Raw genomic sequence first — 26,513 nt, 5'->3', positions numbered from 1 at the left:
ACTGTGCAACCCAAAGGAAAGAGTGGGAAATAAGAGGGTGTCATTTTCCAAAATTTTTTCCTAGACAGTTCTGATAAGGGTAGAGACATCATAAGCAAAACGGCTGCAAGGAATGGGACAGCCTCTTGGACTCTCCGCCGTGTGCCTGCTGTGGTTCTGAGTAAGGGAGACAATGACCGGGGCTGCAGACACAGCTGCCCTGGCCTCAAGCCACGGGGGGTCAGGTCCCTGTCGGGGGAGGCACAGAGCCTGGAGGGCTGTGCTGTCTGGTTTCGGCCATTCTTGCCACCCAAGCATTCTGACTGAGAAAACCAGTGTGGCCAGGCTGCCTTCCTGCGGGTGCAGGAGCAGGGCGGCGCACGGCACTGGAGAAGAGCGAGGTGAGTCTACAGGTGCCACTGCAGTGGGCTGAACGGTGACTCCAAGATAAACATCTACATCTTCATGCCTGGAACCTGCAAATGTGACCTTTTGGGGGAAGAAAGGTCTTTGGGATAGAGATACACGGGGAAGAAGGCCGTGTGAACACAAAGGCCGAGACTAGAGTGATGCGGCCGCAAGCCAAGGGACCGGGAGCCACCGGAAGCTGGAAGGCCAGGAAGGGTCCTGCCCTGGAGCCTTCAGAGGGAGCACAGCCATGCCCCCACACCTTGTTGTCAGATTTCTGACCTCCACAACTGAGAGAGAATAAGAATCTGTTGTTTTAAGCCTCCTGGTTTGTGGCAGTTTGTTCCAGGAACAATGGGAAACTAGCATAGCCTCTCACGAGTATTCAAGTTGTGACATAGCACAGATGTTCTGGAAATAGTTTTTGAATGTGCCCAGAGCTGAGTCGTCCCATCTCTCCCTGACTTGAGGCATCGGTGCCAGGGTGACCGAGACTGGCCTGGCCTGTCCCCTCAGGGCCCGCAGCGTGCAGAGGGTGGAGCCGGTGCGGCTTCTATACCTGGCCAGTGCTTCTCCGTGATGAGTTCCCAGATCTCCTGGGGAGTTTGCCAAATGCAGAGGCTTCAGTTGCCCGAGGTTCTGTATTTGTAATCAGCTCCGGGCGAAGCAAATGCTGCTGGCCCCTGGGCCACACTTTGAGTAGAACAGGCTAGAAGACTTCCCTCCTCACCCAGTCCCATGTGCTTTCAGAGGGAAGCGTCACATCACTGTTGCTGTATTTAGTTTCCTGGGGCCGCTATAACAAAGCTCCACTGACTAAGGTGGCTTAAAGCCACGGAAGTTTACTCTCTCAGCTCTGGAAGCCAGAAGTCCAAAATCAAGGTGCTGTCAGGGCTGTGCTCCTGGAGGCTCCGGTGGAGGCTGCTTCCTGGCCTCTTCCAGCTCCTGGTGGTCTCAGGCAAGCCTTGGCTGACAACGGCATCACTCCAACCTCTGCGCTGTCTTCACATGGCCCTCCTCTCTGTGTATGTGTTCCTAAAATTCCCTTTCTTCTTCTTATAAGGAGACCCATCATCAGATTTAGGGTCCTCCCTAAGTCCAGGGTGTCTCATCTCAAGATCCGTAACTAATGACATCTGCAGAGACCCTGCTTCCAAATAAGGTCACACTGCGAGGTTCAGAGTGGACAGACATTTGGGGAGGACACTATTTACACCACCCCAGTTGCCCAAGACAGATGGAATGAGACTTTCCCATCCCCATCACAGAGGTCTCACAAACAACCTTGGCATCAACTATACATGACTTTGCCTTCTCCATGGCTCAGCCTAGAGTAGGACCTCACCTTCTTCTTCATAAACCCCCAGCCCCAACCACCCCTGACCTCACCAATTCCTGCAGCTGGAGTACTGGGAACGAATTAGAGTGGCTTTCTGGGTGGAGAGGGTGAGCAGAGTAGGGGCGTCTCCCAGCTCCACCATTATTAAGCAAGTCACTACATTCTGGGTTCCCATTTCTAGGTAAATAAATGAAAAAGTTGCAGAGGATGGGCCATTTTAAAAATGGGAAACTGTCTGCAGAAGTATATCTCATATGCAGGGACACAGTTGAAGGTTCTCCAGTTGATCAAATCTCTGCAATCCACACCCAGATCAAAAAACATATCTAGTGCCCAAAGGCCCCTTCCAGGAACTATCAGCCCATCCAAGAAAAACCACTCTCTTGATTTCTCACAGCATGAGTGCCTTTTTTTTAGGTTAAATTCTGTGATGCAAAATTGACCATGTTTAAGTGAGCCATGCAGTGCCAGTTACTACGTTCATGATGTTGGTCAACTACTTCCTCCATCTAGTCTGAGAACATTTTTATCCCCCTAAAAGGAAACCTTATACCCTTTAAGCACTCAGTCCCCCTTCTCTCCTCCCTTCAGACTGCTGACCACTAATCTGATTTCTGTCTCTACAGATTTGCCTATTTTGGATACTTCATATAAATGAAACCATAAACTATGTGACCTTTTGTATCTGGCTTCATTCACTCAGCATTATATGTTTAAGGCTCATCCACACTGTGGCATGTGTCTGCGACTCATCCCTTTTGATGGCTAAATAATATTCCACTGGATGAGTAAACCACATTTGATCACTCATTCACTGATGGACACCTGGCTTGTCTCCCTCTTCAGCCACTGTGAATAGCGCTGCCATTAATTTTTGCCTGTCTTCATCTTTTATGTAAATAGAGTCATACAGTATGTGCTGTGTGGGTTTGGTTTTGGCTAAACATCAAGTTTTTGAGGTTGGCCATGCCATGTTGGTGGAAACATCTGCAGTCTTTTCTCCAGCGCCCTCTGCTGCCAGGGAGCACTGGGCGCCTTGTGCTCTTGGTGGGAAGTGGATGGGGGCTCTGGTGGTCAAGCCCCTTGGCTCCTCAAGAAGACCCGGGTGGGAGACCTCACCAGGAGCTCCCCAAAGCTCCCCAGCTGTTGTTGGAAGGCAGTGTGGTAAGGCAGACAAGTCGGGTGGGGACACACCACACCAGACTGGGTGTAGACGCCCTCAGTCTCCACAACTCCTACCCATGGCAGGGCCTGGCCTTGCCCAGGAGTCTTGGCCTGTCCCCAGAACCCACTGAGAGAAGGCCCCTGTGTAACAGTCCTCATGGCAGTCTCTTTGTTTTTTATTCAATTATGGAGCCCAAGCAAGTCTTACCTGGTGCTTCAATTAATTGCTTGTAAACACTCAGGAAAGCGGCTTCGGCCTCCTGACTTCTCTTACTAAGAGCCACCACCTTTGGAAACAACAAGAGAAAGAATCACGCGTGACCAAGGCATCGGAGTCTATAAGCAAATGTGATCATTCTCCACATGCGCAAACATGGGACTGAGGGCAGGAAGAAGGGGAAGAAGGTTCCAAGTACGGAGTAGAAAGTGCGTTCAAGTCCCAGTTCCACTGCATCTGCTGTGTGACGCTGGGCAAATCACTGCCCCCTCTGATCCTCAGTTTCCTCATCTGTAAAATGGGGTAAATAACAGAAACTACTTGCCAGGCCGGCTATGAGGGTTAAATGAAGTTGTAAATAAGTACTTAGCACAGGTCCAGCACACACTAGGTCATTAACAGCTCTTACTATTATTACTGTTATTAACAGGCAATGTTGGAGATTCAAATATGACACGTCTTATGGGAAAGAGGGACACATCTGGGGCATATTTCTTGACACTGCTAATTAAAGAGAAACTGTTGACTCTCTAGTAAGATACCAGTTTCAACAAATGTTGAGTGACAGTTATGTCAAACAGATCCTAGCATATCAAAGGTGCTCAATAAATGCTACCTGACTGATGAACACACCGATGACTGGATGACCAGTGGTGAGGAGCTTCTTTCATGTACTTGTTCTCTTGCTTATGGGCATTGTTTTTGTCCTGCCAGTGAGACTCCATAAGGTATATTTCTGGGGCTTAGCATCATCTCCTCCCTCTGTTCCTGGCTATGCATTCTGAGCTCTGGCCTCACAGCTAACCTGGTGCTGGCTCCTGGTGGACAGTCCCCTCGGGATAGTCCTGGGGCTCCCTGGCATACTGCTGGGCTGAGCTCCTGACACCCACAGGCCAGCATCCCTATCTCCTCGAGGACACACCAGGCTGGGCATCCCCCTTTGGACTGGAAGGGAGCTTTATTCTCCCTGACACTGACATAGCTCTCTCTCTGGTGCCAACTTCCTAACTGATGAATCTGCCAGAGCGCCGATTTGTCAATGCTCTCTTTCAGAGCTGGGCTTTCCCTACGAATCCCAGTGATGCCATCTGGGGGAGTGTCTGTTACTGAATTCCTCCCCTCCGAGTGAGCTTCTCTCATAGTTCAGTTGGTAAAGAATCCATCTGCAATGCAGGAGACCCCAGTTCGATTCCTGGGTTGGGAAGATCCGCTGGAGAAGGGATAGGCTACCCACTCCAGTATTCTGGCCTGGAGAACTCCACAGACTGTACAGTCCACGGGGTTGCAAAGAGTCGGGCAGGACAGAGCAACTTTCACTCACAAGTGAGCTCTGTGAGCGTGTGGTCTGGTACACAGAAGGGCTCCACATAATTAGTTGAGTTAACAAATCCAAGCGGGTGGCAGAGACTCTAGGTGCTGTCTGTGACGTGGAGAAATGTCAGGGGCCAATTCTGAGACAGTCTGCTCAGAGGTGACCGACCGAGGCACAGGTCCTGGAGCCAGGATGCCTGGGTTCACATCCCAGCTCCACCACTTATTATCTGCCCTTGATCAAGTGGATCACTTCAATTCCTGTGCTTCTACTTCCCTATCTGTAAAACGGGGATAATAAGAGGACAGCCTCCCTCAAAGTTCTGCTAGAAGATCAAGTGGATTAGCACAATGTAAAGGTGGCTGCAAAATTTCTGGCATGCATTAAGCCCCGCAGGCATGTCTCCTCTTGGTATGATCAACCCCTCCTTCTTGTCTCTTACGGGCACAGGTTCTGCCCAGTGCCACATGATCACCTTCACCTGTGTTCGTCTTTCCTTAGGTGTGAGAATAAGGCTCGCCTCCTCACACAGTGGTATATACTCTGGGAAGAATTTGAAAACCACAGTGGTTTCTCTACAGCTTCCAGTATGCCATGAGCCTCACGTGGGTACCGTGCACTGGAAATGTGGCGAGTCCAAATCCAGATGTATTGTGAGTACCAAATATGCATTGGATTTTGGACATAGTTCAAAAAAAGAGACTGTACGATCGCTGTCAGCTATCCTTATGTTGACTGCATGCTGAAGTGATAAATTTAGGGACATGCTGGGTTAAACAAAATATATTATTAAGATTCATTTCACCTGTTTCCTTTTACTTTTTAAAATGTAGGTTTTAGAAAATGTAAAAGTACATCTGTGGATCATATTATATTTCTATTGGACAACACAGCTTGAAGGTTTTACAAGGTCCACCGAGAGTTTGTTATTTAAGAGAGGTGGAGAGAAATGTTTGGTGGATGTTGAGCAAGTGATTTTAAAAAGGTCAGTTACAAAAGCTCTTTAAGCTCTCCTGTTATTCTCAGAACAGTCTCTGATCGCTTACCTTCCAGAGTGAATGACAATCTCTCATTCATTCAACAAGCATTTCCTGAGCACCCACTATGTGCCATGCACTGTGAACTGAGAGCTCAGTGACGAATAGTGCAGCCTGCAGCCCCACCCTCATGGGACTCACGGTTCAGCGGGAAGATCAACATCAAAGCAGATTCCCCAGATAATTCATTAATTACATGTGCTAAACACTTCAAAGGAAAAGCACAGGGGTCTTGAGAGTGTGTAAGTGTGGTGAGACTGACCCAGTTTGATGGGTGGAAGGAACATCAGGAATTCTCTCTCCATTAGGGGAAGCTGGTGATGGACAGAACAAATGTTCTAGAATCTAGGCAAAGAGAAGGCTTTCATTCTTGCTAAGATGTGCAAGGCACAGCACATCTTGGGAGACACAGCTATGACAAAAAGGAACACAGGAGGAGGTGATACAAATGCTGGGGTCTCCAGAGTAATAAGAGGAGGGGGCAACTAACTCAGAGTTTGGAGGGATACCCCTGATGCCCAAGTAACAATCATCATCATCATCATATGATATTCAGAGTTTACCAGGTACCATGTGTGCATGCTCACTCAGTCGTGTCTGACTCTGCAACCCCAGGGACTGTAGCCCGCCAGGCTCCTCTGTCCATGGGGATTCTCCAGCCAAGAATACTGGAGTGGGTTGCCATGTCCTTCTCCACAGAAGCTTCCCACCCAGGGATCTAACCTGCACCCCCTGCACTGGCAGGATTCTTTACCACTGAGCCACCTGGCAAGCCCACCATGTACCACATGCTCTTACTATTCATAATCATCTCTCTCCATGGACACACTAGTCACTGGAGGTAGCTTCTGTCATTATCCCCATTGTACAGATGAGGAAACCAAGGCTCAGTGAGGTTAAGTATCTTTCCCAAGGTCACCCAGTAAGTAAATGGCAGAGTGAGATTCACACTAGGTCTGGTGGCTGAAATTACTATTCTGAATCCAGAGGTGGGCCCCTTTCTCTTGGACAGAGAAACCACCCCAGCCAGTGGAGACAGTCACTTGGGCCCCATTTGGATGCTGATGCCCTGAGATGCCACCTATGGCTGTACCAGTTCAGGGACTGCTGTGCTGCTGACCTGGGGTCCAAGAAAAGCCCTGAGAAACAAAAGCAACTCATCTCCAGAACCCTAGATGGAGAAACATCAAAGATCAGTCAGCAGAAAGTCTGAATGCTTCATTTCATGGTTGTCTGTGCTAAGCATGTATAGTAGCTGGAGCTTGGGGAAAGGCATAAGAATGCTCTACTGAGGGACTTTGCTGGTGGTCCAGTGGCTAAGACTCCACACTCACATTTTAGTAATGTGCTGCCGAAGCAAGCCCTAAGACTTCACATTCCCAAGGTAGGAGGCCTGGGTTTGATCCCTGGACAGGGCACTAGGTCCCACGTACCGCAACTAAAGTTCTCGTGTGTTGCAACTAAAACCTAGTGCAACTAAATAAATAAATATTTAAAAAAAAGTTCTATTTACTTTCCTTGGACTGCAAGGAGATCAAACCAGTCAATCCTAAAGGAAATCAATCCTGAATATTCATTAGAAGGACTGTTACTTTGATACAATAGAATACTGATTATAATACATTAGAATACTGATACTTTGATACATTAGAAGCTCCAATACTTTGGCTACCTGATGTAAAGAGCTGACCTATTAGAAAAGACCCTGATGCTGGGAAAGACTGAGGGCAGGAGGAGAAGGGGATGACAGAGGACAAGATAGTTGGATGGCATCATTAACTCAATGGACATAAGTTTGAGCAAACTCTGGGAGATAGAGAAGGACAGGGAAGCCTGGTATGCTGCAGTCCATGGGGTAGCAAAGAGATGGACTTGACTGAGCAACTGAACAACAAAATTGACTTCTAAAAAAGAATTCAGGGCAGAAGTAGAGGCAAGTGCCAGAAGATTCTGTTATCATTTCCCGGTCCATGCCCCATAGCACCAAGATCCCCTGGAAGGGGCATGGCAATCCACTTCAGTATTCTTGCCTGGAGAACCCCATGCATGGAGCCTGGTGGATATGGCCCACAGGGTTGCAAAGAATCGGACACGATTAAGCAACGCACCATGCAAACCCATAGCACCCTCTACTGTCCATTCACGGTGCTTATCAGTTGTGTACTGATTATCTGCGCAGTTGTCTCCTTACAATGTCAGCCTGCCCCACAAAAGCTATGCTGTTCAACATAGTAAGCACTAGCCCACGTGGCCAGTGAGCCCTTGAAATGTGACTATTCAAACTCAGATAGGCTGTATGTGTAAAATACGGGATTTCTAGGTTTTAGAATGAAGAAAAAAGGATGTAAAATATCTCAGTAATTTTTATATTGGTTTCAAGTTGAAATGATAATATTGTGGATGTGCGTGCGCACTCAGTTGCTCAGTCGTGTCCAATTTTTTTGCAACCCTATGGACTGTAGCCTGCCAGGCTCTTCTGTCCATGGGATTATCCTGGTGAGGAATACTGGAGTGCGTTGTCATTTCCTACTCTAGGGGATCCTCCCAATCTCCTGCATTATCAGGCAGATTCTTCACCACTGGGTCGCCGAAGAAGCCCAATATTGTGGACTTTTTGTTTTTGTTCAGTTGCTAAGTTGTGTCCAACTCTTTGTGACCCCATGGACTGCAGCTTGGCAGGCTTCCCTGCCTTTCATTGTCTCCCAGTGTTTGCTTAAATTCACATCCATTGAGTTGATGATGCTATCTACCCATCTCATCTTCTGTTGTCTCCTTATCTTTTTGCCTTCAATCTTTCTCAGCATCAGGATCTTTTCCAAAGAGTGGGCTCTCTGGTTCAGGTGGACAAAGTATTGGAGCTTCAGCATCAATCCTTCCAATGAATATTCAGGACTGATTTCCTTTAGGATTGACTGGTTTGATCTCCCTGCAGTTCAAGGGACTCTCAAGAGTCTTCAACACCACAGTTTAAAAGCATCAATTCTTCAGTGCTCAGCCTTCGTTATGATCCAACCTTCACATCCATACATGACTACTGGAAAAACCATAGCTTTGACTATATGGACCTTTGCTGGCAAAGTGATGTCTCTGTTTTTTAATATGCTGTCCTGGTTTGTCATAGTTTTCCTTCCAAGGAGCAGGCAATACTGTGGACATGTTGGGTCAAATAGAATATACCATTAAAGTTGAACTCACCTATTTCTTTTTACTTTTCAAAATGTAGCTACAAGAAAAATTTAAATTACTTATGTGGCTTGCATTCTACTTTTTACTGGGCAGCACTGTTTTAGATTAAAGGTTAGAAAACCTATGACCCTTGGGCCAAATGTGACCCTTCATCTGTTTAAATAAAGTTTTATTGGAACACAGCTACAATCACTATGAACGACTGTAGCTACAGACACCGAGACGGTCACCATTTAGCTGCTCTACTGCTACAGTGGAGTTGCATAATTGTGACAGAGACTCTAGCTGCAACACTGAAAATATTTGCTCTCTGGCCCTTAATAGAAAATATTTGCTATGCCTGTTACAGAGGTTCACCTAATGGCTGGACAATACGCTCAAAAGCAGAGATCACAAACCATCCTGGAATGACACTAACTTTGAGTTAGTTTAAATCTAGGGCCTCCCATAGTAAATATGACTCTTGAAGACAGCAATCATTTGGAAGTTCTGCCTCATCCAGTCTGGTTTTAGAGTTATGACCCTAACTGTTTCTAGAAGGCCAGGTCTGATGGTATCAGAGGCTGATCAGGTGCTGAGCCCAATGTCATGAAGAATCTCTTGGCTTCAGTTTGTTCATCTATTAAGTAGGAAGAATAATCTCCATTTGGCTAAGAGGCTTTTTGGGGAGGAATGGGCTAACACATGGCAAAGAGTACCATGGAAAATGGAAAAAGAGCGTTCTAATAAAGCAAATAATTATTTTTCCAACCATACAAGATATCTTTTCCAAGAGCTGCAACTCTAATGCATCTCACCCACATGCCGAGAACAGGTGAGCTCAGCATAAATAAAAGGCCACGTGTTTCTGCCTCATGGCTAGGTCCCATCGTGCAGAAGGGCAGGAGGAAAGGGCCCAGAAGGACAGATCTGGCTTGTGACAGGCAGATCTCTGAAGGCCATCTGGGGGAGGAAGAGGAGGAGGAAGAGGTGGCGGCCAGCTACAGACACCAAGAAGGTCACCATCAGAAATAGCTCAGCGTCTTTTGATGAAGCAGGCAGCATTCACACCACCCGATGAAATAGAAGGGGTGAAAATGTGTTTGGTCCCGAGTCTGGAAGTAACAGGTGTAGAACTGATTAAGCCAGTGAAGCAAAAGCCTGTTCTAGCTGCCGAGCAATTGTCTGTCAGGGGGCTAAAAAATGGCAAGTTTGGGGACCCCCGAGGCTGTGCTTTCATGAGCTGTCTGAGATGGCAGTGACATCTACTGGCTACTGAGAACGGCTCCATGCTGAGCTGGTCACAATGAACAGTCAGAGTTTCCAGAAACTGAACCCTTATTCTGTGTCCATTGCCTTCTCTTTGGAATCTTTGCAGACAGCCCTGAGATGTGAGCACAGTTACCGCTCCCACTCTACAGAGGAAGAAATTGAGGTTCGGGGCAGCCTAGTCACTTGGCCAAGGTGGAAAGAACTAGTTATTGATGGGGCTGATATCCACGCCCAGCATCCTTTCATTCCAGGGCCCAGAACTGCAACTAGAAACCATTGTTTCTCAAAGGGTGTTGCATAGCGCCCTGGGTGAGAAAACAGGGACATGTGACCAAGCCTGGACCGCCCCCCCCCCCACCTCCCCCGCTTTCTCTGCGGACTGTGTAAATCCACTAGCACACTGGATGCTCTGACAAGAGCTGCAGGAGAAAGCATTCCTCAGCTTGGCTTAGCCCAGTACTTTCCCAAACACATTTGGTCTCAGAACATTTGCATCAGAGAATAAACCTAGAAAATAGGGTTCCGTGAAACACACTGTGATAACAGCTGCCCTCTACCCCTGGGTCCTGGGCTCTGGGGACGGTGGGCCGTGGCGGTTCTGAGAGACAGGAGGAATCTGATGCTGCAGGAATTCTGGAGGAAGCTGACGACTGACGGGCAGTTGAGAGGTGAGTATTCAGAGGGTCTCAGAGTCAGTGCCTTTGAGGAGGAGGCAGAGGAAGATCTGAGGAGGAAAGGCATCAGCCCAGAGTGGGGAGAGGTGGGCAGGAACATGTCCTTTAACACCCTCGGAGGCCTGGTTTTCCTTCTGGTGAGTGAGGATCTAGGGGCACATGGCGAGCAAAGAAGAGCAAGAATAATGAGGGGAAGGGACTTCACTGGTGGTCCAATGGTAAAGACTCTGCCTTGCAACGCAGCAGATATGGGTTTGATCCCTGGTCAGGGAAGTAAGATCCCACATGCTGTGGAGCAACTAAGCCTGTGCACTCCAACTACTGAGCCCCAAGCCGCAATGAGAGAGTCTGCGAACGACAATGATAAAAGACACTGTGTGCCGCACCGAAGATCAAAGATCCGGCATGTTGCAACCAAGACTCAACGCAGCCACATAAATAAATAAATAAAAATAGATAAAAAAGGAAGACTGAGGGGAGACAAGGAGGAAGTGGGCATAGAGAGTGAGGATATGCAAAGAGTGAGGGGCACAGAGAGCAAGGGGAGCAGAGAGCTGGGGGTTCACAGACACTGAGGGGAGCAGACAGGAGGAGGGTTCACGGAGGGTAACGGAGGCGCAGACATGGAAGCAGATGGAAGAAGGGCTCAGAGTGAAAGGAGGAGGGGTGTGGAGCACAGTGCAGGGAGCACAGAGAAAGATGGCGGAGGGATTGTGGGCTGCGCAGAGGAGCAGGAGGAAACCTTGGCTACCACGATGCTGCGGCGGGACTGGCTCAGACGTGCAAGAGGGGAAGTGGCTCATGCTAAGTGCTCAGGGGCTGCTGCAGGGTCTGGGGGAGGTGATGGTCCAGGTCCAGGCCCAGGGTGTGGCTGGAGACGGGGGAGAAAAGAACTGACTGAAGAGACGATTAGGAGGTAAAATCCTGATCCAGGACACAGTGGGGGCTGAAGGTAGGGAGGCGCGTGGGGATGTACTTAGCTAAGAGCAAGGAGCAGACTCAGGGAGGCACACCATGAGAGCAGTCTGCAACCAGGTGAAGATCTTCTTGGGTGTTGAGAGAAATACATGTATTTTAGACTGTAAAGATTCCAGCCCAGGATGAGAAGAAGGCGCACATCTTAACCTATGTGATAAATCCCTTTTATTCACAATAAAATTCTGATGTCCTACAACTTGTGAAAGGCGATTATCAATTACCTTGTTCAGCTGATAGGAGAATTATTATCATCAACAGTAACAATGACTACTGAGTATCTGACACATAGTAACTCATTTAATCCTCACAACCCAGGTCGATGGGGGTGTTACGGCCCATTTAACAGATGAAGATATCAAGGTACAGAAGGGCAAAGACCACACCGTATGGGAGCTGGGATGCAGACCCAGCTCAGGGAGATGCCAAAGCCCATGCTTCCAACCCCCACTGGGGACTGAATCTCCCAGATGAGGGCCTGGAATATCAGAGAGCTGGAGGAGCTAGCTAGGCTTGCAGGTGGGCAGTGGACAGAGAGGTTAGTGCCTGGGGGCTTTCAGCAGGACCTGACTCCTCTGCCTCACAGAGTGAGTTTGCTGGGGGCCTTGTCCCCAGGCAGGCACTAACTCTCACTCTCCCATACATCATTGATGTGGCTGAGCAAATGAAAATTATAATTTAATGTTGGGGCTTAAATAAGAAATAAGAGTTTGGTTCTTATTTTTGGTAGCTGTTGTTGAGCTGGGCTCTCTCAGCTCCTGGCTGGACAGGGCAGAAGGCAGGGATCCTCTCTGGCCTTCTGAGATCTCAGGGGCATTCCCAGGGCAGGGGCAGGGAGGGTCCCAGAGAGGCCCCATCCTAGCGGAGGCTCAGGAGCTAGCAGAAGCCACTTCTAGAGCCTGATGGGATGGAATAAAATTAACACATTTGGCCACCTGTCACTGTTTCAAATACTCAGGTATAAATCACAAGTACATTTTGAATCGTCAGATGTAAGACACTAATTCAAATTCAAGCTTGAGCTCTGAAATCCCCTCTTGCAGGGCTGTAGGTCCAGCTTCTAGATCCTCCCCAAAAGCCTCAGCCTGCAACAGTAATGGACACAGGCAGGAGTTCAGTAGCTACAATAGCAGGTGGCACTTGCTGAGCACCCACTATGCACACGGCCCAGAGGCGCATCCTACCCCCTCTCCCTAAGACCCTCAAACACAGAGTGTTTTATGCAATTAACTCACTCAATCCACGAAAATATGCAATTAACTCACTCAATCCACGAAAAACTGCCAAGAGGTGGGAGCACTGAACTGCGTACCCCAAATGGGACTGTATTTGGAGATAAGGCCTTGAAAGGGGTAACTGAGGTTAAATGAAGTCATGTTGGTGGGGCCTGAATACGACAGGACTGGCGTCCTTATAGGAAGAGACACAAGGGACGCAGAAGGAGAGGATCACGGTAAGAAGGCAGCCATCTGCAAACCAAGGAGAGAACTCTCACCAGAGGCCAACCCTGTCAGCACCTTGATCTTGGACTTCCCTGCTTCCAGAGCTGTGAGAAATAAAATTCTGTGGTTTAAACTACCTGGTCTGTGGCACTCTGCTGTGGTAGCCAGAGCTGCCCATCTAGCTCCAGAAGCTGCCATCCCATGGCTGGCTGTGTCAGTTCTTCAGGTCATAGTCCCATCAGGGGAGAGTGGATCTGTCTGTTCACACAGCCTTGCACACAGGAGGTGTTCAATAAATGTCTGCTGAAGAACGACTGTCACTGTCTATGTGTCATCCTTAGGGGTGATCCTCAGGCTGGAGAGGAATTGGTAACAGTGAGGGACCCTCTTTAGAGATGTCTGGAGAAGTAACAGGCATCCTGATTGGGGCTTGTGTTCTAGTTAAGGCAGAGTTGACCCTTCGTCCCGACCTCCTCTGAACGCCAGGCATGCACCCATCGTCAGCATCTGATGACACGCCCACGCTCAGGCTAACTTCTCATCTGGATGTTGCTCTATTTTCCTAACCAGATCCTGAGCATCTAGACGGCTAGGACTGGGTTTTTGGGGGCATTTTTCTTTTTAACAATTTCAATATTTAATCAAGGATTATTTGACTTAGTTTCATATGCAGTTATTAAAAGAAGAGAAATAGAAACAATAGAGAAAAGTAACAGGACATATATCACCAAATTGGGCCAACTTTTTTGGCATTTAAAAAAGTGAAATAAAATAATGCATGTAAAGTGTTAACACAGTGCCTGACACATAACTGATGTCCAATAAATTCATTTTCTCAGTAGGTGTTTATTGAGCATCTTTGAGGGATGGCGGCTGTTCTAGGCACTGGTCATTCAGCACCTAAGTCAGACCTACCCAAACCTGTACACTTGCAGAGCTGATACTCTGAAGGCTGAGGCAAGCAACAGAAGAAATCACGATACAGAAGGTGAGGAAGTGAGAATCTGATCAAGTGCAAGGGAAGAAAACAAAGCTGGGGAGGGGACAGGAGTCTGGGGTAGGGATGTGTGTCCTGCCTAGTAGGGCCAGGGAAGGCCTTGGGAGAAGAGGACAGTCTATGAGCAGACTCGTAGAAGAGGAGGGAGAGGGTCATTCAAGGGAAGAGTATTCTAGGAGACAGAATGGCAGGTGCAAAGGCCCTGGGGCAGGAGCATGTTTGGCTTGTTTGAGTAACAGCAAAGAGGCCAGTGCAGAGGGAGGAGGTAGGGGAAGAAGAGAAGTCAGGGATCAAAGGGTAGAGGGCAGAGCTTTGGAGGTCACTGTGAGAACTAGGACTTTTTCCCTGGAAAGGAATGAGGAGCCACAGGAGGGTTTACAGCAGGTGAGGGACGTGGTCTACAAATGTTTCAATAGGATCCCCCAGGCTATTGTGTGCACAATGGACTAAGGGGGGCTGGGGCGGGAGCAGGGTGACCAGGGAGGTGGCTACTTTAACAGTCCAGGCGAGAAGGATGGCATTTCCGAGGGGGTGGAGTCAGTGGAGGTGGGGGGAAGCCCTGGGGTTCAGGATCCATCCTTAAGGTCCAGGATCTGTTTCTCAAAATGCAGTGTAGATACGGGGGAATGGTGAGAGGAATAGGGGAGATGAGGACATTTCATGGCCTGGGGTGTCAACAACTGGATGATCTTCAACAGATCATGATCAACAGATCATGCTGTGACTTTCTCCTCCCTCAGAGGCAAATCAGGAGTGGGCACGAAATCCACAGACAGAGTGGAAAAATGAATGAGATAAGGGAGGAGTTAAAGAGGCTCTCGGAGCTAATCCTTCTGAACGACAACTTAAATAAAAACCCGTGCCTAGAGAGATGATGAAGAATGACACCCTGCAAGTAGCCCAGATGATGCTGCAACCTTGAGGGCTCCGTGGAGATCTCATGCCGGCTCTCTGAGGGAGTCACGCATAGAGCGAGGGCACACAGGCCCAGGATCTGCCTGAGAGGTCCCAGCATCTCAGGGAAGCCGACAGCAGTGTGGGAAACAGGCAGTGCTGGAAATGGCAGTGGGCAGGCCTGGGTTCTGGTTTCAGCTGGGGCCTTGGGTCCTTGTTCACCTTTGGGCGAGTCATGCCCCCTTTCTGAGCCTCAGCTTCCCCACCTGTAAAGTGAAGGTGCTGGGTTTACAGTCCCTTACTCAAACTCACCTAAGCAGAAAGACAGACAGACACTCTCCTTTCCGTACATTGGTCTCCCCCCACTGGGATTTTAATCAAAAGCAGTGGAAGGCCTTGGAAACCCACCCAGGCTTGGACCAAGGGGTGGGTCTGCAGGGAGAGCATGAGGCAGGAAAGAGAAACACCGTGCAATTTTATTTTAATATTTGTAATTATTCCCAGGCTAAAAATAAGGCACAGAGCAAAGTGTTTTCAAATGTCGGCATTAATGAACACTTTTTATCCAACATAATACGGGCCCCCAAATGCATTTATGTCAGGCTCCGAGATCTCACGAGCAGTGCCCCTCGCCGGGCTGGCTTTCATGGCTTGGAAGCGGTGCAAAAATGAAATGTCCCACAAGTGCAGGCTGGCAGGCCTGCTATTAGCAACAGTATAATCATCAATTACGTCCAATCACAAACTACTGATTTTATAATTATCAAATGAAGTTCTAACTTCTCACCTCTGCTCAGCGGCAACTAATATAATCTCTCAGTTCAAAAAAAGGAAGCTTTTTTTTTCCTTTCCCTGTTCCTCTCATGCTCTTTCTATCTCTTCTGGGGAAAAGAATTTCCAGGCCTCCACATAAGACTGCATTTAAATTGCTTGTCACTCAAAACAAAGGCGAACCACTCATTTGTAATTCACCAGCCACCTGAACAGACTGCCTGTTTTCCTTTAAGCATCCATGCACTGAAGCACAAAGATCATTTTTCTATTGTTAAAATTGTATAAGCCAGAGCTTTTTTTAGCAGCGAATACACAATTTCACTTCTCTTCCGAGGGCTCCCAGCATGAAAGGGACAGGAGGCTTTCTTTAGTGCCTTACAAATACATTTTGCTTTGGGGTATTAAAAAAAAATCAACTATGTGCTCATATAATGAGTTGAAAAGCTATTAAAGTCGTTTACACATGAGGGCAGGGCAGAAGTTAGGTTTCCCATCCTGCCCAGGGTGTGGCCAGTATATGAAGTCAGATGATTGAGATTCATTCTCATGGGCACTGGGAGCATCTGTGTCCAATTTACTGTTTTTGGGAGCTCCCGGCACCACAAACATGGCTCTGTGCTGATTGGCATTCAGCTGGCAGACTTCAAGAACAGAAACAACCCAGGGGTGGGTGCCCCGGCTTGGACCTTGCTGGTCCAGGCAGGCTCTAGCTGTGTGCCTGACGTTCTGGCTACCTCATCCTAGAGGGCCAAGCCACGGATGACTGCCACGAAGCCCCTGTATGCAACTGAATTCCGTGGCTCAGCCTTTGACAGCCAGGCTTCTTTCAACAACAGCACAGTTTTTCTGTACAACTGATTATAATCATAATACCTTCCAATTTTAATCTAGAGCTTTTTATAATTTACAAAGACCTTCCACAGGAATTAGTGCATCTGAGCTGCCACATACTCCCAGAGGGGGCTCTGGCAGGGAGCCCCCTGGCTCTGTTCTTGTTTGAGGGTCCCAGAGACGCTGATACAGTGGTTCCAAGTCACACAGGAAGGGGTGGAGGCAGGGTGTGAACCGAGTCTCTGGATTCAGAGCCAGCTGTGCAGCAGAGAATTTGGGCCTGGATTCATGCAACTTCCCACTTGAAATGGGAGAGTAGCTTGTTTTTGGTAAATTAGAACAGGTTCATCCCTAAAACGTCCCCTTCTCAGGCCTGAATATGCTGTGTTTTCCTAAGAGGCAGACCAAGGAATGGGGCTCCTGCATACCCACCAGAAGCTATTCATAAACCACAGCCGGTCTTTTCTTCGCAATAGCAGTGACGACTAACAATTCCTGATTTCAAACAACAGTGAAATTATTCTGTATGACACTGTGATGGTGGATACACATTATGCGTTTGTCAGGGAAGACTGTACAACAGAAAAAGTGACCTCCTAATGTCAATCATGGACTTTAGTTAATAATAGTATATCAATATTGGTTCATCAACTGTAACAAATGTAGTGAACTAATGCAAGATGTTAATAGGGGAAATTGGGGTAGAGAGCTCTATACCTCTTGCTCAAATTCTCTATAAATCTAAAATTGCTCAAAAAAAAAATAGTCTGTTGTATAGGGCAGGTACTAGGTACCAGGCAATGCTCTCAGTGTTGATTGCATTAACACACTCCATCTGCACACCAGCCCTGTGAGGTCAGTATCATTATCTGCCTGATTTTATCAGTGGGGAAAACAAGACATTAGAGAAATCTACCTTCCCCAAAGTCACACAGCAAGGGGCAGAGCTAGGATTCATGCCCTGGACCCCAGAGCATGCGCCCTCAGCCACAGTGGCAATGGGATCATCGCTGGGCTCTCTCCAAAAGCCTTCCCCTCATCCCTGGGACACTACGTGAGCATCCTGCCTCTATCATGGGTGTCGGATGGCACAACAGGGGTCCAGGTCCAGATACATACCACGGGCATGTTTTCTTGGACCCTCCAGTGTTTTAAAAATATTTGAGCCATAAAAATTCATCAAGTTATACACTTAAGATTTGCACATTTTACCGTATGCAAATTATACCTCCATAAAGTCCTGTGAGCATGAAAATGTGTGCATATATATGGAGCCAGCATTTCAAAACCAGAAGAGATCCAAATTGCTGGATTTTCTTGGAAAATCAGAGGATCTGGCCGGCCTGGGCCCACGTTTTCACCGACAACTGCCGCCTGGGGCCAAGCAGCAGTCTCCCGTTAAGATAGGCCTGGGGTTGGCAGTTCTCCCCGGCCTCCCGTGCACCTGCAGTACAGGTGTGGGACCCCTTGGGCACTGGCATCCTCACTCTGGCCTGGACTGGAACCACTTTTTGCCTTGCTTTGGTTTCTCCACATTCTTCCTGAGTTCCACCAGGCCCCTCCCTCAACTTCATCCTTCAAATAGGGATTTCACAGGCTTATGAGAATCAGGAGTGATAAGCAGGGTGTCCTGCACTGGTCCTACTTCTCGCTTCCAGGCAGCCCCACGTGGCTGCCAAAGTGCCTTTCCAAATAGCAACAAGATCCTGTGTGAACCCTCCACCCTGAATAAAAATGGTCAGGCCCTCCCAACTCAAGTCTACCTGGGACAACAGAAAGGGGCCATTCAGAGCATCTGGAGGATTCTGTGCCTTGCAGAGTGATGAGAAATTCACAGGCACAGTGGAGAAAGACCTGCAGGGCTCGGCTGTCGTGTTCTGATGGGAATGGCGGCACTAACTGGGTCACAGAGGAAAGGGGACAGTGAGGGCGGGAGGACAGCAAGGAGATGCACACAGCTGGGGCTTAAAAAGGCTCGCAGATTCGAGGAAGGGCTGGAAAGCACACAAGCTTTGGAGTCAGCTTCTGAGTGACCTAGGTCTAAAACTTGCCTCTCTGGCTGTGTGACTTTGGGCAAGTCACCGAGCCTTCAGTGCCTCAGCTTTCTCAACTATAAAATGGGTACAATGATGTGACAAGCTGCCAGGAGGATCAAATCATGGAGGTGAAGCACTCACCAGCACTTAATGATGAGTGAATATCCTTCCGTGGCCTCTCTGTGCCTCAGTTTCCCCGCCTAGACATTAGGGACACCAAATACAGCTTATGTGTGGAGACTCCAGCAATTAAGATATGCTTTGTTCAGTGTTAAACATGGAATGAGGTTGGCCAAGCCATCCACAGACGGTTCTTGGATTTCTGGGCAAAGGGATCTGAGGGTGTTAGAAGTTGGCACTACTGAAGGGAAAGTGAAAGGTGGAAACTGCTGGAACATGAGTGTTAGTCACTGAATCATGTCCAACTCTTTGCAACCCCATGGACTGTAGCCCACCAGGCTCCTCTGTCCATGGGATTCTCCAGGCAAGAACACTGGAGTGGATTGCTGTTCGCTTCTCCAGGGGATCTTCCCAACCCAGGGATCGAACCTGGGTCTCCTGTATTGTGGGCAGATTCTTTACCCTCTGAGCCATTAGGAAAGCCCTTGCTGGAACATGAGGATTGGAGCCAAGTCACCAGAGTGTGGGTTGAGGGTCAGCAATGCCAAGAACCACTCCAGCCAGCCTGGCAACAACCGGTCTCTGAAAGACAGGTCAGTTCAGGAGTCTGTGGGCCAGGCCCTCCCATGAGCTGGCTCAAGACCCTGACCTGAGTTCTCACGGCCTCGGCTTTATTGGATATAGGCCACAGCATCCTTGCCCCAGCAGGGAGCCCTGCAGGGGTCCCAGGTGGCTGCAGTCTCTCCTCCTGAGGCCATCCTGGGAAGTTCTCCGAAATGCCAGCCCAGAAGAGCTGAGTTAAAAGAACATGCATGCCCTTTATGGAGAGGCGGCCACCCAAATGCCACAGAAGCACCACCTGCCCAGGCTTTTAAATATAGCGCCGTCATCTCTGGGTGTCTCTGTGGAGTGTGGCTGAAGACAGCTCTGTGAGAACTGCGTCCGGACACTCAGGGCACTCCTCTGTCTGCTGACCAGTGTGCACAGCCAGAGGCCAGAGGCTCAGCTTCCTCGAGTGGGCTGATTCATTTCAGTCGAATTCCATTCCCAGTTCCCTCACTTCTTTGTGACCCGGGCAGCCACTGGCCTCCTCTGAGCCTTTGTTTCCATATCTAAGGATGATGATAAGGATTAAAGGTGATATACACAAAAACTGCCTAGCACACAGCCTGGCCAAGGAACACTTAATTGATGCTAGTTTTACTATTATTAATTATTATGACCCTCAATGTGCTAAGCACTACGTGAAGAATAAACCACAGCCCCAGCTCACAAGTCCCCAGGGAAGAGCGACACAGACCACAGGAAAGGACAGCAGGCAAGCAGCATTTGGAGGAGGGGGCGTCAAGGAGGGAGGGGTTTATTCTGCAGGGGCACTGTCTAGAGGAGGGCTTCAAGGGGGTGGCAGCACTGGCTTGCAAAGGATGAGCAGATTGTTGAGCTGCAGAGGAGGGAGACAGGGTGGCATGTGCTGGGGTCAGAGACGATTTGGTGTAATCATGGGTCTTCCCTGGTGGCTCAGTGGTAAAGCATCCGCCTGCCAAAGTGGGAGTCGTGGGTTCGATCCCTGGCCTGGGAAGATCCCACATGCCATGGACCAATGAAGCCCGTGTGCCATGACTCCTCCTCAGCCTGTGCGCCAGAGCCTGGGAGCCGCAACTGCAGAAGCCTGTGCACCCTGGAGCCTGAGCTCTGCAACAGAAACCTCCACAATGAGAAGCCCTCACACCACAACTAGAGGAAAGCTCACACAGCAACGAAGCCCCAGCATCGTCAAAAATGAATTAAGAAGGAAATAAACGGAATACATAGAGAAGAGGCAGCAATCTGGGATAACCAGACAACGCTTCCTGCACCCCCTCTAAGCCCAAGTTTGTGAACATGGGGCCCATGGCCCAAATCTCGTTATGTACTTTGTTCATGTTTTAAACAAATGTTTATCTTTAGCCAACATTTAGAGATCAGGAGATTTTACATAAAAATTTAGATTTCCAGATCACCAGAAAAATTAGGAAATGGGGCCACAGAGGCCTCCGTTCCTATGTAACAGCATAAAAAATGAAAACAGAAATAATAGTAAATATTTATTGAGTGCTTAAAGTGTGCCAGGCGCTGCTTTAAGTGCTTTACACATACTAAGTCTCCAAATCCTCATGAAAGCCCTACAGGGTGAATGCAGTGATGGGGAACCCCGTTTTCTTGGCTGTTTCTCAAAGATAGGCAGCCTCCTTGCAAAGCCCCACAACCCTCATCCTCCCAGCTGAGAGCTCAGGATGGCAGCAAACGAAGGAGAGGCATATGTTTGGTGGGAAACGTGGAAATAATCAAGGGTGAGTGGATTCATGTAAGTAATTTAATTACCTCTCACAGCTATGAATCTCTCAGTTTCCGCTTCCATTATTAATGATGAAGGTTAACTATCAGAGGACATCATCTATGGTTCCCTGACATATGAGGGAGGGAGGTTTAGGTGTCCCTAGGTAGCCACACCTGCTTCTCACTGATCAGGTTGGTCCCTGCCTCCAGCTGACCCCCACCCCCAGCTTGAAATTGACTGGGAGATACACTATACACTTTGTGATGGAAACACAGCACCACCTATGAACAGACTTGCCCCAAACATCGAACTTGAATATGATCAAGCCTCTAGATCCAATTGCCAATGCATGGCAAACACTGGGGACAGAGGACCAGGTCAAACCACACCACAGTGACACAACCAGCAAATCCCAGCCACGGGTGAGGTGACTTGCCCATGGCCCCACAGTGAGTGGTGGGCTGGGATTTGAACACAAGTTCCTGAACACAGTATTCTGCTGAGACCACATGAGAGGCCAGAGACAGTGCAGCTGGGCTTCCAGAGGGTGGGACAAGGAACTAGAACAGTCCAGAGCAAGAAGGATGGTTCCTCTGCAAGGAGCAAGTCCCCTGGCCCTGCTCTCTAAAGGCCAGCTTTCAGCTTCCTTGACTAGTCCCAAACTCAAACTCTTGAGATACTGAATACTGTTGACCTTGCTTGAGACTATGTTGGCCCTGGTGCAATCAGCTGTGATCAGAGGAATGTTTTTAGGAAAAAGAGCCCAGTTATTTCCACACAGAGATCAGAGAGGGGAAAAAAAAAAGATGGCCAGGATGGTTACAGATTAGAATGTGTAGCAGAGATAGTATGACCAACTTGTCCTAATTTATCTTGGACTTTTCCAGTCTTACCATGCAGTTTTGTACCTGAAGATCTTTTCAGTTTTAAAACCCAAAGTTTTGCATCTCAGGTAATCCTCAGTCCAGGGCCGAACCAGTTGGTCGCCATATTTCAGAGGCACATCAGTCTCAATGTGTGGACTCTGTGTGAACCCTTGTTGTTTACTTGCGTCTGATTCTTTGTGACTCCAAGGACTACAGCACATCAGGCTTCCTTGTCCTTCACTATCTCCTCAAGTTGGCTCAAACTGATGTCAATTGAGTCAATGATACCATTCAACCATCTCATCCTCTGTTGTCCCCTTCTCCTCCTGCCTTCAATCCTTCCTAGCATCAGTGTCTTTTCCAATGTGTCAGCTCCAATCAGGATTGGAGCTTCAGCTTCATTCCTTCCAATATATATTCAGAGTTGATCTCCTTGAAGATTGATCTCCTTTCTGTCCAAAGGACTCTCAAGAGTCTTCCCCAACAGCACAATTTGAAGGCATCAATTCTTCAGCATTCAGCCTTGTTTATAGTCCAACTCTCACATCCGTACATGACTACCATCCTGGTATACACCAAAAAAAACGATTAAAAAACTTAGGGGCCAATAAAGGGCACTGAAGCATTGCCTGAGTACCAGGTATTAAGGAACTACTCTTAAGACAAAAGTGCAACTATGTGTGGTAGGAAGGTTAAGTAGACTTATTGTGGTGATCATTTTGCAATATATACAAATATTGAATCATTATAATCTACACCTTTTCATACTAGTTTTAGAAAAGGCAGAGGAACCAGAGATCAAATTGCCAACATCCGCTGGATCATCCAAAAAAGCAAGAGAATTCCGGAGAAACATCTATTTCTGCTTTATTGACTCTGCCAAAGCCTTTGACTGTGTGGATCACAATAAACTGTGGAAAGTTCTGAAAGAGATGAGAATACCAGACCACCTGACCTGCCCCTTGAGAAATCTGTATGCAAGGTCAGGAAGCAATAGTTAGAACCAGACATGGAACAACAGATTGGTTCCAAATAAGTAAAGTATTATGTCAAGGCTGTATATTGTCACCCTGCTTATTTAACTTATATACAAAGTACATCATGAGAAATGCTGGGCTGGATGAAGCACAAGCTGGAATCAAGATTGCTGGGAGAAATATCAATAACCTCAGATACGCAGATGACACCACCCTTATGGCAGAAAGTGAAGAAGAACTAAAGAGCCTCTTGATGAAAGTGAGAGTGAAAAAGTTGGCTTAAAGCACAACATTCAGAAAACAAAGATCATGGCATCCGGTCCCATCACTTCATGGCAAATAGATGGAGAAACAGTGGAAACAGTGTCAGACTTTATTTTTGGGGCTCCAAAATTACTGCAGATGGTGACTGCAGCCATGAAATAAAAAGATGCTTACGCCTTGGAAGAAAAGTTATGACCAACCTAGCTGCTGCTGCTGCTGCTAAGTCGCTTCAGTCATGTCTGACTCTGTGAGACCCCATAGACAGCAGCCCACCAGGCTCCCCTGTCCCTGGGATTCTCCAGGCAAGAACACTGGAGTGGGTTGCCATTTCCTTCTCCATGACCAACCTAGACAGCATATTAAAAAACAGAGATATTATTTTGCCAACAAAGGTCCGTCTAGTCAAGACTATGGTTTTCCCAGTCGTCATGTATGGATGTGAGAGTAGGACTATAAAAAAAGCTGAGCACTGAAATATTGGTGCTTTTGAACTGTGGTATTGGAGAAGAGTGTTGAGAGTCCCTTGGACTGCAAGGAGATCCAACCAGTCCATCCTAAAGGAAATCAGTCCTGAATGTTCACTGGAAGGATTGATGTTGAAGCTGAAACGCCAATACTTTGGCCACCTGATGCAAAGAGGTGACTCATTTGAAAAGACCCTGATGCTGGGAAAGACTGAAGGCGAGAGGAGAAGGGGACGACAGAGGATGAGATGGTTGGATGGCATCACCGACTCAATGGACATGAGTTTGGGTAAACTGTGGGAGTTGGTGATGGGCAGGGAGGCCTGGCATGCTGCAGTCCATGGGGTTGCAGAGAGTCAGACATGACTGAGTGACTGAACTGAGCTGATGCTCTATACCTGAAACCAACATAATATTATATATCAAATATATCTCAGTTAAAAAAAGAAATGTGTTAAAAAATTTTGGATGATATTGTGGTTATGTTTATAGAGAGATTCCTTATTTTTTAGAGATATAGACTAAAATGGCTTCCAGGTGGCTCAGTGGTAAAGAATCTATCTGCAATGCAGGAGATGTGGGTTCAACCACAGGGTCAGGAAGATCCCCTAGAGAAGGAAATGGCTGCTGCTGCTGCTGCTGCTAAGTGGCTTCAGTTGTGTCCGATTCTGTGCAACCCCAGAGATGGCAGCCCACCAGGCTCCCCCATCCCTGGGATTCTCCAGGCAAGAACATTGGAGTGGGTTGCCATTTCCTTCTCCAATGCATGAAAGTGAAAAGTGAAAGTGAAGTCACTCAGTCGTGTCCGGCTCCTAGCGACCCCATGGACTGCAGCCTACCAGGCTCCTCTGTCCATAGGATTTGCCAGGCAAGAGTACTAGAGTGGGTTGCCGACTCCAATATTCTTGCCTGGAAAATCTCATGCAAAGGAGCCTGGTGGACTACAGCCCGTGGGGCTATAAGAGTTGGACATGACTTAGCGACTAAACAACAACACACACTAAAATGTTTATAGGTGAAATGATACAATGATTTGGGTTTGCTTCAGAATAATCCAGGGGTGCAAAAGGGAAGTGGCTATGCGTGAACAGTCATTGAAACTGGGTCACATGGCTCATTATTTTATTTTTTTAACTCTCACATATTTGAATTTGTCCATAATAAAAAGAATAGAGGAGGAAAGGGGGAAGGAAGAACAAATGAGAGAAATGACTGTTGGAAGATACCCATTCTCTAAGTCAAGTTCGACCACTCAAAATTTATAGGTTTGATCTTGCCTTTTCTGTAAAGGGCCAGAGAGTAAATATTTTTGGCTATGTGGATCCTATGGTCTATCATAACTATTTAACTCTGTCCTTGTAGAGTGAAAGCAGCCGCCGTGTGTGGCTGTGTGCCAATAAAACTTTATTTACAAAAACAGGAAGGGAGCTGGATTTGACCCAGGGGCTATACTTTGCTAATCCCTGGTCTAGAAGGGTTATCAACTGGGTCCAGCTCTATGACTTACTTGCTGTTGTGACTCAGGATCAGTCACCTAACCTTTCTGAGTTTTCTCCTCTGTAAAATGGGGATAACAATAGTAACTACATCAGACCGGGATTAGGCCAGATAAAGAATAGAGCTGGGTCCATGTCAAAGTGAGCAGGTCCTCAAACAGCAGGTTGTTACTGATTTATCATATCCTGCTAGAATGTTTTGTTCACTACTTAGAACAGCATCTGGCATGTAGTAGAAGCCACACACACATCTGTTGAAATGATGATTATGTTTGTCCCCAACAAGAGAAGAAAATATGGATGGAAGAACACAGTCTCCTTACTACTTTTCAAAATGTCAGGGTCTCCCCGCCTTATACCTTGAAAGGGGAACAAGTATAACAGAGACATCCAAGTCCTTCACACTATGAGTCAGTTCCTGAGAACTCCCTAAACGTTTGTTCAGCTAAGTATGCTCAAGCATCAGAAACCTTCAGGCTGACAGCTTAACTCCAAGGGATGGTCCAGGGAAGTTGCCCATCCCAAGCTCTGATGATCACAGAAGCAGCCGGCTGCTCTATCTGCCCTTCAAGGGCTTGGCCGAAGACTGAAACATGGGTTGGATAAACTTCACTGATAAACTTGACTTGAAGGCTCCACGGAGGAGCTGAGCCAATGCGGCAAGTCTTTAGGCAGTCGTGGTTACCATCTTTTTTGGATCAAGAATACTCTCTTAGCCACTGGAACTTGACTTACTGGTTTTGATTCTCTTTTCACAGAGAACATGTAGGCTAACATAAGGTCTTGGTGCGGGCAAGTCATGTGGGAGAATGAAACAAGATGGGGCCAGAGCCTGGCTTCAGTGAGCAAAAACTGGAGACAACCCATTCTCAGCAGCATGCATTTCTTTATCTTGACCTCTGGGCAAAATACAGATGATGGAGCTGGTTGAGCCCTGTACACCTTTGGAGCTTGCTAAATCCTGGGGTAGATGCAGACGCTGTCCACCCTCTCTGCAAGAATCACTCTAGCACTCTTCCCAGAGCAAAATTCCAAATGTCTGCAGGAACCTAGCAATAACTCCAGGATGTGAAGCGGCCAATTGAAAAGGTTAGACAAGACGGAGAATCAGGGCTGTGTGGACGGACGAAAGGATAAGAAGCGGAACTAGGCTGATGACAGGCAGCGAGTCAGTCACCTTCTTTCTTTCCGAGATCGGCCTTAGCAGCTGATGTTTGCATAGACACCTTCCTGTCCCTGGCTGATGCACCAGGGGCAGACACTGGGCGAGGCCATTCACCTTTGTTATCCTAAAAGTGTAAATCTGAGACTGGTTGATTTTTATTTGCCTAGGTAATTAGCTCCAGTGACAGGAGGGTGAATGTGGGGACTGAGATGGCTGTCACGGGCAGGCACTTCCATCTACCAAGTGTGAGAAAGCTGGCCCAGAGAGAGGGCAGAACAAGGACTCTCACCCCTTGTAGAAGCACCCTCTTTGCTTCTGAGCTGTTTTG

General features: G+C 47.8%; 1 protein-coding gene across 3 annotated transcripts in view; it reads right to left on the bottom strand.

Annotated features, from left to right (window-relative positions):
* Window positions 1-26,513, bottom strand: part of CUX2 (cut like homeobox 2) — a 275,625-nt gene that overhangs the window by 55,499 nt on the left and 193,613 nt on the right. For all 3 annotated transcript variants that reach the window (XM_069557872.1, XM_069557873.1, XM_069557874.1), the window contains exon 4: window positions 3,099-3,177. In XM_069557872.1, coding sequence (XP_069413973.1) covers window positions 3,099-3,177 — 79 coding nt within the window. The remainder of the gene's footprint in view (window positions 1-3,098; window positions 3,178-26,513) is intronic.

This window comes from Ovis canadensis, chromosome 17, assembly GCF_042477335.2.
Source record: "Ovis canadensis isolate MfBH-ARS-UI-01 breed Bighorn chromosome 17, ARS-UI_OviCan_v2, whole genome shotgun sequence".
NCBI lineage: Eukaryota > Metazoa > Chordata > Mammalia > Artiodactyla > Bovidae > Ovis > Ovis canadensis.
Note: the sequence above shows the minus strand (reverse complement) of the source record. Positions and strands in the feature narration are given on the sequence as shown.